The sequence below is a fragment of the Girardinichthys multiradiatus genome, chromosome 5 (assembly GCF_021462225.1).
Source record: "Girardinichthys multiradiatus isolate DD_20200921_A chromosome 5, DD_fGirMul_XY1, whole genome shotgun sequence".
Taxonomy (NCBI): Eukaryota; Metazoa; Chordata; class Actinopteri; order Cyprinodontiformes; family Goodeidae; genus Girardinichthys; species Girardinichthys multiradiatus.
The window spans coordinates 3979168-3993449 of NC_061798.1; the positions used below are offsets into that span (position 1 = coordinate 3979168).

A 14282-nucleotide genomic window follows, 5' to 3' on the forward strand; every position below is an offset into this window, starting at 1 on the left:
CCAAAGGATTCCCGACCAAGTATTGAGTGCATAACTGTACATGATTATTTGAAGATTGACGTTTTTTGTATTAAAAACACTTTTCTTTTATTGGTCGGATGAAATATGCTAATTTTGTGAGATAGGAATTTTGGGTTTTCATGAGCTGTATGCCAAAATCATCCGTATTAAGACAATAAAAGACCTGAAATATTTTAGTTAGTGTGCAATGAATCTAAAATATATGAATGTTACATTTTCATCATGACATTATGGAAAATAATGAACTTTATCACAATATGCTAATTTTTTGAGAAGGACCTGTATATAGTACAGACCAAAAGTTTGGACACACCTTCTCATTCAAAGAGTTGTCTTTATTTTCATGACTATGAATATTGTAGCTTCACACTGAAGGCATCACAACTATGAATTAACACATGTGGAATTATATACTGAACAAAAAAGTGTGAAACAACTGAAAATATGTCTTATATTCTAGGTTCTTCAAAGTAGCCACCTTTTTCTTTGATTACCGCTCCGCACATTCTTGGCATTCTGTTGATGAGCTTCAAGAGGTAGTCACCTGAAATGGTTTTCCAACAGTCTTGAAGGAGTTCCCAGAGATGCTTAGCACTTGTTGGCCCTTTTGCCTTCACTCTGCGGTCCAGCTCACCCCAAACCATCTCGATTGGGTTCAGGTCCGGTGACTGTGGAGGCCAGGCCATCTGGCGCAGCACCCCATCACTCTCCTTTTTGGTCAAATAGTCCTTACACAGCCTGGAGGTGTGTTTGGGGTCATTGTCCTGTTGAAAAATAAATGATGGTCCAACTAAACGCAAACCAGATGGAATAGCATGCCGCTGCAAGATGCTGTGGTAGCCATGCTGGTCCAGTACGCCTTCAGTTTTGAATAAATCCCCAACAGTGTCACCAGCAAAGCACCCCCACACCATCACACCTCCTCCTCTGTGCTTCACGGTGGGAACCAGGCATGTAGAGTCCACCTCTTCTGCGCCGCACAAAGACACAGTGGTTGGAACCAAAGATCTCAAACTTGGACTCATCAGACCAACGCACAGGTTTTCACTGGTCTAATGTCCATTCCTTGTGTTCTTTAGCCCAAACAAGTCTCTTCTGCTTGTTGCCTGTCCTCAGCAGTGGTTTCCTAGCAGCTATTTTACCATGAAGGCCTGATTCACACAGTCTCCTCTTAACAGTTGTTCTAGAGATGTGTCTGCTGCTAGAACTCTGTGTGACATTGACCTGTTCTCTAATCTGAGCTGCTGTTAGCCTGCGATTTCTGAGGCTGGTGACTCGGATGAACTTATCGTCCGCAGCAGAGGTGACTCTTGGTCTTCCTTTCCTGGGGCGGTCCTCATGTGAGCCAGTTTCTTTGTAGCGCTTGATGGTTTTTGCGACTGCACTTGGGGACACTTTCAAAGTTTTTCCAATTGTTCGGACTAACTGACTTTCATTTCTTAAAGTAATGATGGCCACTCATTTTTCTTTACTTAGCTGCTTTTTTCTTGCCATAATACAAATTCTAACAGTCTATTCAGTAGGACTATCTGCTGTGTACTGTATCCACCTCCTGCACAACACAACTGATGGTCCCAACCCCATTTATAAGGCTTGAAATCCCACTTATTAAACCTGACAGGGTACACCTGTGAAGTGAAAACCATTTCAGGTGACTACCTCTTGAAGCTCATCAACAGAATGCCAAGAATGTGCGGAGCAGTAATCAAAGCAAAAGGTGGCTACTTTGAAGAACCTAGAATATAAGACATATTTTCATTTGTTTCACACTTCTGTGTTCAGTATATAATTCCTCATGTGTTAATTCATAGTTTTGATGCCTTCAGTGTGAAGCTACAATATTCATAGTCATGAAAATAAAGAAAACTCTTTGAATGAGAATGTGTGTCCACATTTTTGGTCTGTACTGTATATATACAGTATGTATATTAGCTGGCTTCAGTGCTGACTTTTGCCACATGAGAAGAACAGTATTAGCTGCCACATTTAAGGGACAGACCGGACTCGCAATACGACACTAGCTGTGTTCGCAACTCTTATTAAGACTGCGAGGTGCCCAGTTTGAAATCTTTTCTCGTTTTGGCAGCCTCCTGAATAAGGTGAACCAGATGTCGTTCCTTAAAATATTAATTTCCTTTCAGAGCGGAAGCCTCGCAGGCAGCTATATTTCTAATATATGACAGTGGAGACAAGTAATTTTACCCCTTCTCCACATTCGGGCCTTTTCAGCAGCCCACACGTTCCACCCATGACTTGCCACTTATTCCTTCTCCCTCAGCACATCTCAGTGAAACCTATTTGTTGGAGAAGGCAGTAGCACAAAATAATCTTAAATAAAATGCTGAAACATACAACCTGTTCTCCTCAGAGAACTCTGAATACATCATCACCAAACTCCAAATAATCCCGACATTTGATGCAAAGAAAGGCATATATATACAAAGTTATATTAGTCATATCAATTCCCACCTATCTACTCTCATCTTGTCACTTACATAATTCTTTCTGGTACTTGGTACTGTATGTCAGCGTGACCTGGACTGCTGCAGGATGTAATAATTATTGCCATAGCTGGACCATTTCTAAACAGTGAATGTTTTTCAATAACAACTTCATAAATCTTTCCACACACTTTTCCATATCTAAACTGTTCTTGAAATGGGATTGTGTGCTATTTGTGAATTCACCTTTTTCTCTCAATCAACTTGAGATGAAACATCTCAAGTTGATTGAATTCAAGAAACAGCTGTCAGCTGGTTTTTGTATTTGCAAGAAGAAACTCCTATATAGCATTGACTGTAAGGCCATTTTGTTGCTATAAGAATTCAAAGTAGGTAAGACTGTATCTGCACACACCGAAGTGATGACTTTAGAAAGATTTACAGTATAGTATGATTGAAAGTATAACCGAGCTGCTCCACTACATATCTACACCATGTGGCCTCCTACCAGAAATCCAGATTTATGTTTGAGTAAATTATTTGCCAGAGGCAAATAAGAATTGTATTGTAGTGGTGAAGTACAGTAGGAATTAAATCTTGTTTACAAGACACATAACACATGTGCATGTCTTAAGTGTCTGAATCATTTCTACTGGCTTGCCTTCTTTGGTGAATTTTTGATTTGTTACAGCGTTGCTTTTCAGGGAGCTCAGTGCATTAACACAGATAATGAATACTGATTAGCATCTTATGTTCAGATAAAATGTATGCTGATTTCAATACAGCTTGGTTAAGGGTACATATTTAATCCAAGGTTAATTTTACTTTGATTAGTTTTGCTTATTAGGCAAGTAAACATTTAAAAGCTATTAAAAACTTTGCATAGTTTTCATGGGATGACCTTCTCTCATCTTTAGTTTAATGTCTGATGTGTGAATAAAGTAAACTAAATAAACTACACTAAACCAAACACTCGCTGAGGAGACAACACAGAAGTATACAAAGCTGCTCTCACACTACCTTTCTGTGATTGCTGACGTATTGAAAAGATGTGTTATGTGGATGTAAACATAAGGAAGTGAGGGGGTGTTTTGGGAAACATCAAGTCCTGTCATGTCTTTGAAATATGTATGTCACTCTTGATGTGCTCTCGTTCAGCATGGTACACATATGCTGAGTAGAATTTACAGTGTTCTGCTGTATCTTGTACTTTACTGTTCTGTGAAATCACCATCTTCTTTTATTTATTTATTAATTTTAAATAAATAAAGGATCCGCTGACCAAATGACAACGAATTTGCAATGCTGAGTGCCCCCAAAGGTCAAATAATTATTAGCCAAATTAATCAAACGTTAAGTGATAGTTTTTGCGTTCAGTTTCAACCATCCAGCATCCTGAGGTGAGCAAAGAGTCTATGGAAAGAGTGTGAGATTAAGTAATTGGGTGATTGTTGGGATATTTGAGTAGCAGTTGTATTGACTATCCAGCAGCAGTATGTGCTGCATTTATGTAGTGTGGGAGCTGTGGAGCTCATGTGGAGGAACGTTTTAGCACATCCAAAATATTTGTGGCAGGCTGGTTTACTTGGTGATCAAATTGTGCTTGCTACAGTGCTAAATGTGCAGGAAGGCAATGTGAGTATTTTTTCCTATGGAATCATCCCCTACACCAGTTAAATGTGTAAATGAAAGGCTGATACACAACAATGTTAGGGGTGAATTAGACCACAACTACCTTGATGTTAACCCTTAAGTGTCATGTTTCTCAGTGGCTGATGGATTTTTGTGTTTATGGATATGAGGGCTGCCCTGTTCAATGTTATCATCCTTTATTTAATCAGGCCCAGGATTTTCCCCAACAGTACCCCTCATTGATTGCTGGACACAAACAGCCAGCACCCAAAGGATGACATGCAGCATTTTAAATGGTGTTGAAAGTTGTCTTTAAGGGTGCTTTGACACCGAACCTTTGGAACATTTTGTACCATGCCAGAGTCTGGTTTCTGGAGCGTATCACACCAGTGTGAACCCATCCCAGACCCTGAAATGGACCAGAGAACTGTACTCTGGCATGTTTACAATTTCCTGTTATCCAGACCTTGGAACTGTTCGCTTGCAGTGTAAATGCATGCCGGGCCAGCATAAAAGCAGTGCATTTGAGTAGAAGAAGTAGAGGAAAAACGAGCGTGAAGACAAAACAGTTTGAAAATCTATTGTGGGGATACACGGAGTACTGAAGAGGAGCAGGCGCACAATTACGTTTGAACACCAAAATTGCAACTGAAACCCCGATGACACTAACTTTCTTCTTTGTGCTTTTTTGCCTCTCAATCAATTCAATACTGCCCCCAAAACAATCCATTGCAACTGCATGACTTTGGTCCAGTCTAACAAAATCTGTGTGAAAGCAAGCTGGGCCACCTGAAGGTGTTAATTTTCTCACTTTTACTGATTCCTGGACTGGACCAGCAGTGTGGACCGCTCTAAGTGGTAAGTGGTTTGGTAATGTAGTTTGGTTGGTGCTGAATCATTATCCTAACTTTAGGTCCATATGTCTTTGACCCAAATATCCTTACTGACCAGTATTTGCTAGTAAACAGTAAATCACTTCAAAGCTTTGCTAATATTAAGCTCTTGTTTCAAATTCTAAGGGCTTCAGTGTGGTAAATGGGGACCACTTACAATTTTTTAGCTCTTTATCTACTGATAAGCCCTTAAAATACATAAAATGTACACATCCTTTGGTCCTTCAGCTCATTGCTTGTTGGGTCTGGTGTTTCTCATCTTATTCTTGACAGAACTCCATAGATTCTCAGTGGGGTGCAAGTCAGGGGAGTTTGCTGGCCTATCAAGCAGAGTTACACCATGGTCACTGAACCAGCTTTTGGTACATTTGACAGCGTGGATAGGTGCTACGTCCTTCTGGAAAATGAAATAATGTCCATAAAGCTTGTCAGCAGAAGGAAGCATGAAGTGCTCTAGAATTTCCTGGTAGATGATTACATTGACTCTGGACTTCAGAAAACCCTGTGGACCAACACCAGCAGATGACATGACACCCTTAATCATCACTAACTGTGGAAACTTCATACTGGACTTAATGCAGTTCTGTGTGGATTCTGTGTCTCTCCACTCTTCCTCCACACTCTAGGACATTGATTTCCAAATAAAATGCATGATCTGCTGACTCTAACCTCAGTCTTTTCTTTGTGAATCTCCTCCAAATTCTTGAATGGATTTTGTTTGACAATCCTCTTAAGGCTGCAGTTATCCATGTTGCTGGAGCACATTTTCTTACCACACTTTTTCCTTCCGCTCAACTTGCTTTGAATGCTGTTCTTGAATACAGTAATCTGTGAACAACCAGCTTTTGTAGCAATGATCTTTTGTGTCTTACCCTTGTGTAGGGTGTCAGTAACTGTCTTTTGGACATGTGTTTTTAGTTAATCAGCTGATTAGGGTGTGACATCATGATTTTCCAATTATAATTTTTTTTACAATATTCTTATAACACTGGATTTTGGGTTTTCATTATCTGTAAATCATGAAAATGACAAGAAATAAAGGCTTGAAATATTTCACTCTATGTGTAACAAATCTCTATTATATATGAGTTTCACTTTCTGAAATGGGTGACAAACAATCTGGAGCTTTTTCATGATATTCTATTTTTTGGAGATGCATCTGTATTATCAATATATTTGATTAACGAGTGAGGAAACCTTTAGGGGACAAATCTTCAAGAGCAGCACTTGCCAATCCTAGTCCATGGCTGACTCTAATGTGGACACATCTAAAACCTGCAGGACAGTGTTCTGATGACCAGGACTGGAAAACACTGCTTGAGAGCTAAATGTTACAGATTCATAACCATATGTTTATGTCAATATAATCTTTGGAGAGGCCTCACAAATATGATATTTTTCATGTTATCTTTTATATAAATGAGATGCAAAAAAACTTATCCAGTAAAATTCCTACAATCACCTGCAAAAAAATCCACATTCACCAGTCAGTGTGAATAGTATAATTATTTAGAGATTTGTTTTTGGTTTTTTTTACCAGGGATCTCAATTCCTGGAAAGCTGCTTTCCTGCTACTTTCCTCCAACTTTTAGATGCATTCCTACTCCCACACATCTCAATCTAATGCCAGAAAAACCTCCTGAGCAATGTCATCAAGTTCTGCAGAGGTCTGGTAATGAGCAATTCATTTGACTAGGTTTGTTGGAACAGTTATGCATCTAAAAGCAGCAGGACGACCCCTGAACCTGTTCTTTTCCAGACAGAAAAATTATACAACAACATTTTTTTTAAGTTTATTGTTTGTTAAATGCAGGAATGATGTTGTTGGAGCTCTGTCAAAAAATGTTTTATGAAAAAAGTGTGGATTTTCTCTAATCCACACCGAGTCTAATTATGCAGTTTAAAATATACAGTATACCCCCACTTGAGCATTCAGGAGCACCATTCCAGATGCCTAGTGTCAGCCTGATTTCATCATCCCTAAGCCAGTTTTCATGGGTACTGATCATTGTGCAGTTGGAACTAGAGATGCTCTGATCTAGGATTTGGTCAAGCAAATGTGAATAAACCGCATGGGCACAATTAGTCTAAAAATTAATTTATGGGTAAAACATTGGAATAAAAAATACTTAGAAAGCCAAAAACTGGCTAAAATCTATTACAATTTGGAAAGCATTCTAGAGTTTTTGTGCAAACTAGTATCAGTTGGTTTAATATAAACTGATGGCCTATTTAAAAAGTATTACTGTTTTGAGACGATGGCAATGGTTACAGCTGCAGTTCTAAACATCTGAATGTTCTAATGAGTACTATTGGGCCATAATCTGGAAGTGGAAAGAATGCTGTTTCACCATAAACCAGCCACTACCTTGTACCCTCCTGACAGAGCAGACAAAAGAAGAATCTCAAGAGTTGTCCAAGGAAGAGGAAATAGCAGAAACAATTTTCCCATTAAAAAATTTAGAAACACATTCGGAATGGCCTCTATAAACACTTACCATGCAAGACTCCACTACTGAAGACATGCTTGGAGTAAGAATGTTTCTGTATATCACCCTAAAAATACCATGCTAAAAGGGAGGGTGGCAGGTTGGGTCATCATAGTGTGGTCTGTCTCATACAATATGTTACTGGCAGACTTCATATAATTAAAGAAAGGATGAATGAAGAAACATACCAGAAAATGTAGATAAAAATCTGAAGGTGAAATGTGGGTAGATTTTCTAGAAAGACCATAGTCCCAAACAAACAGCCAAGAAAACTGTTAGGTTTCAGAGAAAGAAAGTAAAACTGCTAGAATGACCCTGTCATTCGCCTGAGTTATATCCAAATAAACAGTGGATAGAGATGATCCTAAAATCCTTCAAAACATGAAGACAGTTTGTGTGGAGGTCTTGAAGATGCCCCTACCAAGAAAGGGTTTTCCACAAAATATTTAAAAATAATCATTACCTGTGTACTTCCAAAGTTTTGTTTCTTTTCTAGAGCTTAATTTGTAGACTAATCTGTTTTTTTCTTTGTATTGTATTTATTTCAGTGGCCCCATTTGGAATATTTACACTGATTAACCGTTGATGTGTTCAGTAGTAATTTTTACCCACTATACATTTACAGGATCGCAACTTAGTTGGTTTCATGCCTATATCTATGTTCCTGTCATCTGCAGACTTGGGTGGTAGTTTTGCTCATTTTTTTATGAGCAAAGCTAGAATTAAAGAGCTTATGTGTAAAAGATTAAAAGAAGACCAAATACCTCAATAAAATACGAGCTTGCTATTTTAGTGTAACAAAGTCAAAGATACACGGCAGTAAAGTTTTAAACAGTTTTTAACAACTTTTCTCAGTGATTAGCACCATTCTGGCAGAGTATGGCTTTTACAGCAGTCTATATCTTTACATTACAAAACAAATCAGAATCAGCTAAAATCAGCATCAGCAAGTCAACATTTTGTGAAAACCGGGGATCAGAAATTGCCCATAAAATTCTGATCTGTGCATCTTCAGTACTAATTTTGTGTCAAAGAAGAATTCCTGCCAGCTTTAGCTGTCCAACTCACAACATTTTTTTGTACTTCAACAGATGAAATTCACAGATGCAATGCGCTCCAAAGCTCGTCTGTCTATCACTGGGTCAACAAGTGAGAATGGCCGTGTTCCAGTGGCTTACCTTCGCCCAGGATTACCCATGAGCCTCAGTATGACTGATCTCTCATGACCTCACACAAGTCAGTGCCTTACAGCCAGTCAACACACTTTCATCGATCTTCGCTGTAAGTGAAGTGGACAGAAAAGGTTGCCCTCATCAAGAAAAAGACAAGACATGTTACCAGTAATATTGGGCGACATGCCCCACTTTTTATTCTGGATTTGAGTCTTTTAAAACTCTCTAGATACATTGGTCTGCAAAAACTAGGCAGATGTCCTTCTACTATCTCATTGTCAGGCTTCTGAAAAGACCTGCACACTTGTAAAGTGAATCACACGACGATCAAAGTGAGAGATGGCTGGTCCTACACAAATCCATAATAAACAATCAAGCACAGAGGACAGATTTTTTAAATCAAATATTACTTGTTTTGTAGATTTCTGCCATGGAGGCTTCCCTTGTACAGAAAACAAGGACGACAGTGATACCGATGTTCATGCAATAACAACAGCTATCAGGGATGTGATCAGGAACTGTGGGGATACAAGCAGGACCTTGTTTGAAATGTGTTGAAGTGCCATGAACAAAAACTGATGTCCTGAAAAATCAGTATGTATTGTGTTAAATAATGATGTGATTGTTCCAATTTGTTTCTTCTGTTTGCCTGTAAATCCTTATTTGAGAAAGGTGTAAAAACAACACACACACACACACAAGTCGAATCGAATATTAACAGAAATCAATCAAAATTTAATAGGATTTGTTGTTGATGAGGTTCTGGAATTATAATTATGACATTTAGTGATTCTGTTAAAAACACCAAATCCATGCAACAAAGGCTGACATCCATTCTTTTGTTTACTTCAACATAAGTTATAAAGAATCTTATCACTACATTTTTGTAGTAAAAACCTAATGTATTAACACTTTCCACTTGTACTTGATCTGAAATACTATTTAAGCCATGTGAAGCATTCATGTTTCAAAAAAATACTCTAGATCCATCAATCCATTCATCCATCCATCGAACCTTGTTTGCTTAGCTGAGGTTAGCCAAAGAGCCAGCAAGTTCTAGGTCTTTTCAAGGAACTCTTCCCAGTTGGACATGCCTGAAAACCCCCATATGAAAGAAAAAAGACGGTTCAATGCATGCAGGGGATCAGCAGCTCTAGATTTAGCTCCACTCGGATCATGAAGCTAAGGAGCTCTTTACCCTAACTCTAGGAAGGAGCCCTACAGCTCAGTACAGAAACATGTACCTATAATCACATTATCTATGTCTCATGACTGTTGGTGAAGGGGGAGCTGTAAATTTAGAGCTCCAGAATTCCAGCTCAGTTCTTTCCTTTTCTCTATCGATCAGTACAATGCCCTCCATCCTGCAAAAAAGGCCTCTCTCTGCAAAGAAGGCATCTCTCACTCCATTATACCATCACTGCCGCTATCATCCCAAACCAGATTCCACCTTTTCATGGAGGACGGTTGATAACTGTCTGCTGATCTCTATAGGTTGCAAACTGCTGTAAACCACCGTGCAAGTTGACAGTGATTTTCCAATGGCACCAGTAGAACCATGTCATCTGCAAAAAGATAACATGCAGCCTGGAGGTTCTCAGAACAGACATCCTTCTTTCCAAAAGTACCAAGTCACCCATCAGCCCTGTTGGAGCCAAAGCTCTACAAGAAACAAGTTGTGCTGAAGATGCAAAACCAGGCCTTGCTTTTGTAATACAGGAAACACATGGCCTACAAAAGGAACCCTGGCATCCTACTGCACCCCCGCAACATACTTCAGGGGATATATTCATAAAAGCCCCAAAGCTTCTCCTGGATCTGAGGTTCACCAATCAGCCTCAGACTTATTTAGCAACACCCCGGAGTAAACTTTACCAAGGGGGCAGTGTGTTCCCCTGGACCACTTTCTTGGTGTGCCACTCCACAGGCCTCCTATGAAACATTGAGAAGACATTTCAACAATGTCCACCTGCCAACATTAAGAACCTTCACCCTGACACATTTCCAACAGAGAGCTTTTCCTTACCTTAGCCACCTTTGCCACAGTAATATTCTTGCCTTCCCTGAGCCAGTAGATTCAGCGCAGGCAAGGATTAAGGATTTCCTCAGAATAATCTTCTCACCTGTCAACAGTGTCTTCAGTCATGAGCAGCAGTTTTACACCTAGCACCTTTCTCCCCTGGGAACTCCAGAGTATAGCAGAATATAGTCCCTCTTAAAGAGTTTGCTTCCAGCAATAAAGCTGTGTATGAACCTCAACTGTTTCTAGGTGGTATTGCTCAAGTTCACACCCAAGATCCCCTCCTTTCCCACTTGTAGGTTAGCATTTCATGTCCATCAAGCTGATTTATGACATTGGAAATAGGCACACACAGAACCTCAGTCTTACCTTCCTGCCAACTCATTCTGCACCAGAAACTCTCCCTGCAGGTGGTAGGTTCACATGGAGATGGACTCCTGCAGCCGTTTCTGGTTAGTCCTTGCTGTGCCCCAGGAACCAGGACTCAACCATCAGGCCAGGGTCCAGGGCGGAGCTATGATTTCAGTATTCCAGATTAGGTGACCATATCATAGATGTGAAATTTGAGATGAGTATTTCAGAACAGTCTTGTGTAAAACACAAGGTAATTAATTTTATTGACTTTATAAAGTTAAGATGATAATATTTTGAATAAAGTAGTGATGAGGAGAGGAAGAGCAAGTGCACAAGTGGTGATGTGATCACAGTGCACATGTTTGACACTGTCCAAATGTATTTATTAAATAAATATGAAAACATAAAAAGGGAAACAAGACTAAATATTTAGTTTAAAATCCATTCTAAACTTGACAGGTAGAGTTGTGTGCATTTTTTTTTTACCATTCTTATTGTTTTAAAATTTAAAGAAAAACTACTTCCTTGCACACATTAAATTAAGGCTCCATTGACAACATGACATGGTCAGGGCCATTCCTACAGTACCTGGAAATCCTTCAGCGCCACAGAGGACATTGTGTTTTTTATGCACCAAGGTAAACTACATTTTTTTCTGTAAATATGAAGATGTGAAATGAATTTATTTTCTTTTTTAAAGCCAACATACAACAACATATACTCACATTGTTTACTGTACATGGCGTACACACTTAAAATGCATCACACAAGATCCCTGCACCCTTACATTTGCATGTGCGTACGCACATATTATCATCAGAGGAGTTCTGAAGCCAAGTGGATGATGTGCCAAACAGACTGAGAAGCTATCAGAGCTCTCTAACGGCAGCTGCTGAAACTGTATCCTGAGCCAGCAGAAGCTCTCACTGCTGTGAGACGGACAAAATAATGTGAAAACTTTTCAAATGTTACTGCAATGATGGTGCCAACAATGACGAGGAGGATGAAGAGTGGACAAAAAGAGCATTTGCATGTCACTTTTTTTTTTTCTGCTCAACCATTCAGTCTGAACCCTTGTGACTGGCTGCATAGTAGTGTGTGATACTGATAGCCGTTAGAAGAATATAATGATATTAATTACAGTACTAATGTTGTTCCTGTTATGTAAGTGTATGCTTTTAAGAATTTGATCCTGCTGTTTCATTTCTAACAACGCTGTTCTTGTTTGGCTACTTTTAAGCTTAATGGGAAGCTAAAACGCACTTCAACCTTACAAATGTCTGACACATGAGCAACACAAGCCAAGGGGTATGCTTCAGTTCCTGCTAAAGAACATGTATCATTTCTACCATTGCCACATGTGGCAGGTTTATCACTGGGATGTCCATGGTCCGGACAAACACTGAGATGTGTGAAAATCATCACAGTTCACTGCTGACTTTGTGTTCGGTTTCTCTTTTTCTATTAAAATAATGAAATTTGGAAGAAAAAAAAAGTTGTTACTTTTCAACAGTGAAGTCATAAGTTTTCAGTGTAAGAAACTTTGTGGATGATTTTTAACATATTGCCTCATGAATACATAAGAAGAACAGTACTGTATTAGAGTGACATTTACCAAAAGGCTTGGGACAGAGTGCAATCTGAATCAGTCAGTGTAATAATTATAACTGTGCGGAATTTGAGTTGGTCTTTTTATTAGTGAATACATCAGATATTGGCCTACTACAATGCCTTACTGATTTTACATTTTGTTGTATTACAACTACATATTGTATTGAACCTTGGGATTTATTTTGTGATAGACCAACACAAAGTAGTGCAGAACTGTGAACTAGAAGCAAGACTATACACGGTTTTGGTAGAAGAGTGCAGCAAGCATACATATTCAGCCCCAGAGTGAGTCAATAGTTTGTAGAACCACCTTTTGCTACAGAGGTCTCCTGGATTATGTCTCTGCCAGTTTTGCCTTACTATAGACTAAAGGGTTTGCCCAAACAGAGTTGATGAAAGGCATCTGTAGGAAAAATATCAATTTTCAAGTCTTGCCAAAGATTTTTAATTGGATTTAAGTCTGGACTGTTACTGAACCATTCCAACTAGAGCTTGACTAGGTAGTATTCCACCATTGTAGCTGATAGATCATGGCAGCACCATAGAATGATATGAATTGTTCCATTGTAGCTCTGGCTGTAGGTTTAGGGTTTTTGTCCTGCTAGAAGGAGAACCTCTGCTCCAGTCTCCAGTGATTTGCAGCTGCTAACCGGCTGTTTATGGGATTATACAATCAGCTCTAACCTGCTGGGTTCCTTGGTATTTATGATACTGTTTGTTCACTAATGCTCTCTTAAACCTCTGAAGCCTTCACAGAACAGATGGATTTATACCCAGATTAAATTACCTCCAAATGGACTTTAATAATTAGGTGACTTTTAAAGGCACTGGATTTTCTTTAGGAGTATCAGAGTAAAACATACACGTCACAATCCTCAGCTTTTATTTGTTCTTATTGCTCCACCATTTTTCACTTCATTGTGTTGGCCTATTACATAACCTCTCAATGCATACATTGAAGTCTGTGGCTGTATGGTGACAAAATGTGAAAAAGTGTATGAATAGTTTTGCAAGGCAGCATGTGAAGGAGCCAGAATAGAAATGCACAGGCCATGCTAATACTCCTTAAGGGTGCACAGCAACATATTGCCTCCTTAGGTGGGCCTTTAGTTACAGAACGTGCAGAATTTGTTGTTATATGCAAATGTCACTATAAGAGGGTTTGACTGTATTCACAAAGGAACACTTGTTGTGTTGACACTTGGTTTGTAATCTATTTACAGTAAATATTAAACATGCATGCTCTCCACATGATTGTCAATGTGTCATGTAACTTTTGTGTGCATGCAAAATGACATCAGATATTTAAACCCTGCTCATGAAATGATCTGAAATTACTGCTGAACTTGATATCACTATTTGTTTATGTTTATTTGAGGGCAGATTGTTTGCTCTCTGACAGCTCAGCTTCCTGTCCACTAGATGGCAGTAGCCTTTTCTTTTATCACACTTGCCAACAGCAGCAGTTAAAAAAAAGAAAGATTGTGGATAGACAGGGACAATGAGAGAATTTTGAAGAAATTCATTTAAAATTACTTCATTGTTATTCTACATTCAGCCAGGTACTGTAAGCTACGGTTTAACTGTATTTTTATATTGCCTGTTGGTTTAGGAAAATTGGTTTAGGAAATCATTGTATGGGAAGAAAC

General features: G+C 39.0%; 1 protein-coding gene across 4 annotated transcripts in view; it reads left to right on the forward strand.

Moving 5' to 3' along the window:
* Positions 1 to 13887, forward strand: part of LOC124868039 (glutamate receptor 2-like) — a 133507-nt gene extending 119620 nt beyond the window's left edge. For 2 of the 4 annotated variants that reach the window (XM_047364810.1, XM_047364809.1), the window contains exon 19: positions 8568 to 13887. In XM_047364810.1, the coding sequence (XP_047220766.1) occupies positions 8568 to 8702 (135 nt within the window). In that variant the 3' untranslated portion in view covers positions 8703 to 13887. The remainder of the gene's footprint in view (positions 1 to 8567) is intronic. The other 2 variants (XM_047364808.1, XM_047364807.1) reach the window with 1 other exon arrangement.
* Positions 13888 to 14282: the final 395 nt, after the last annotated feature.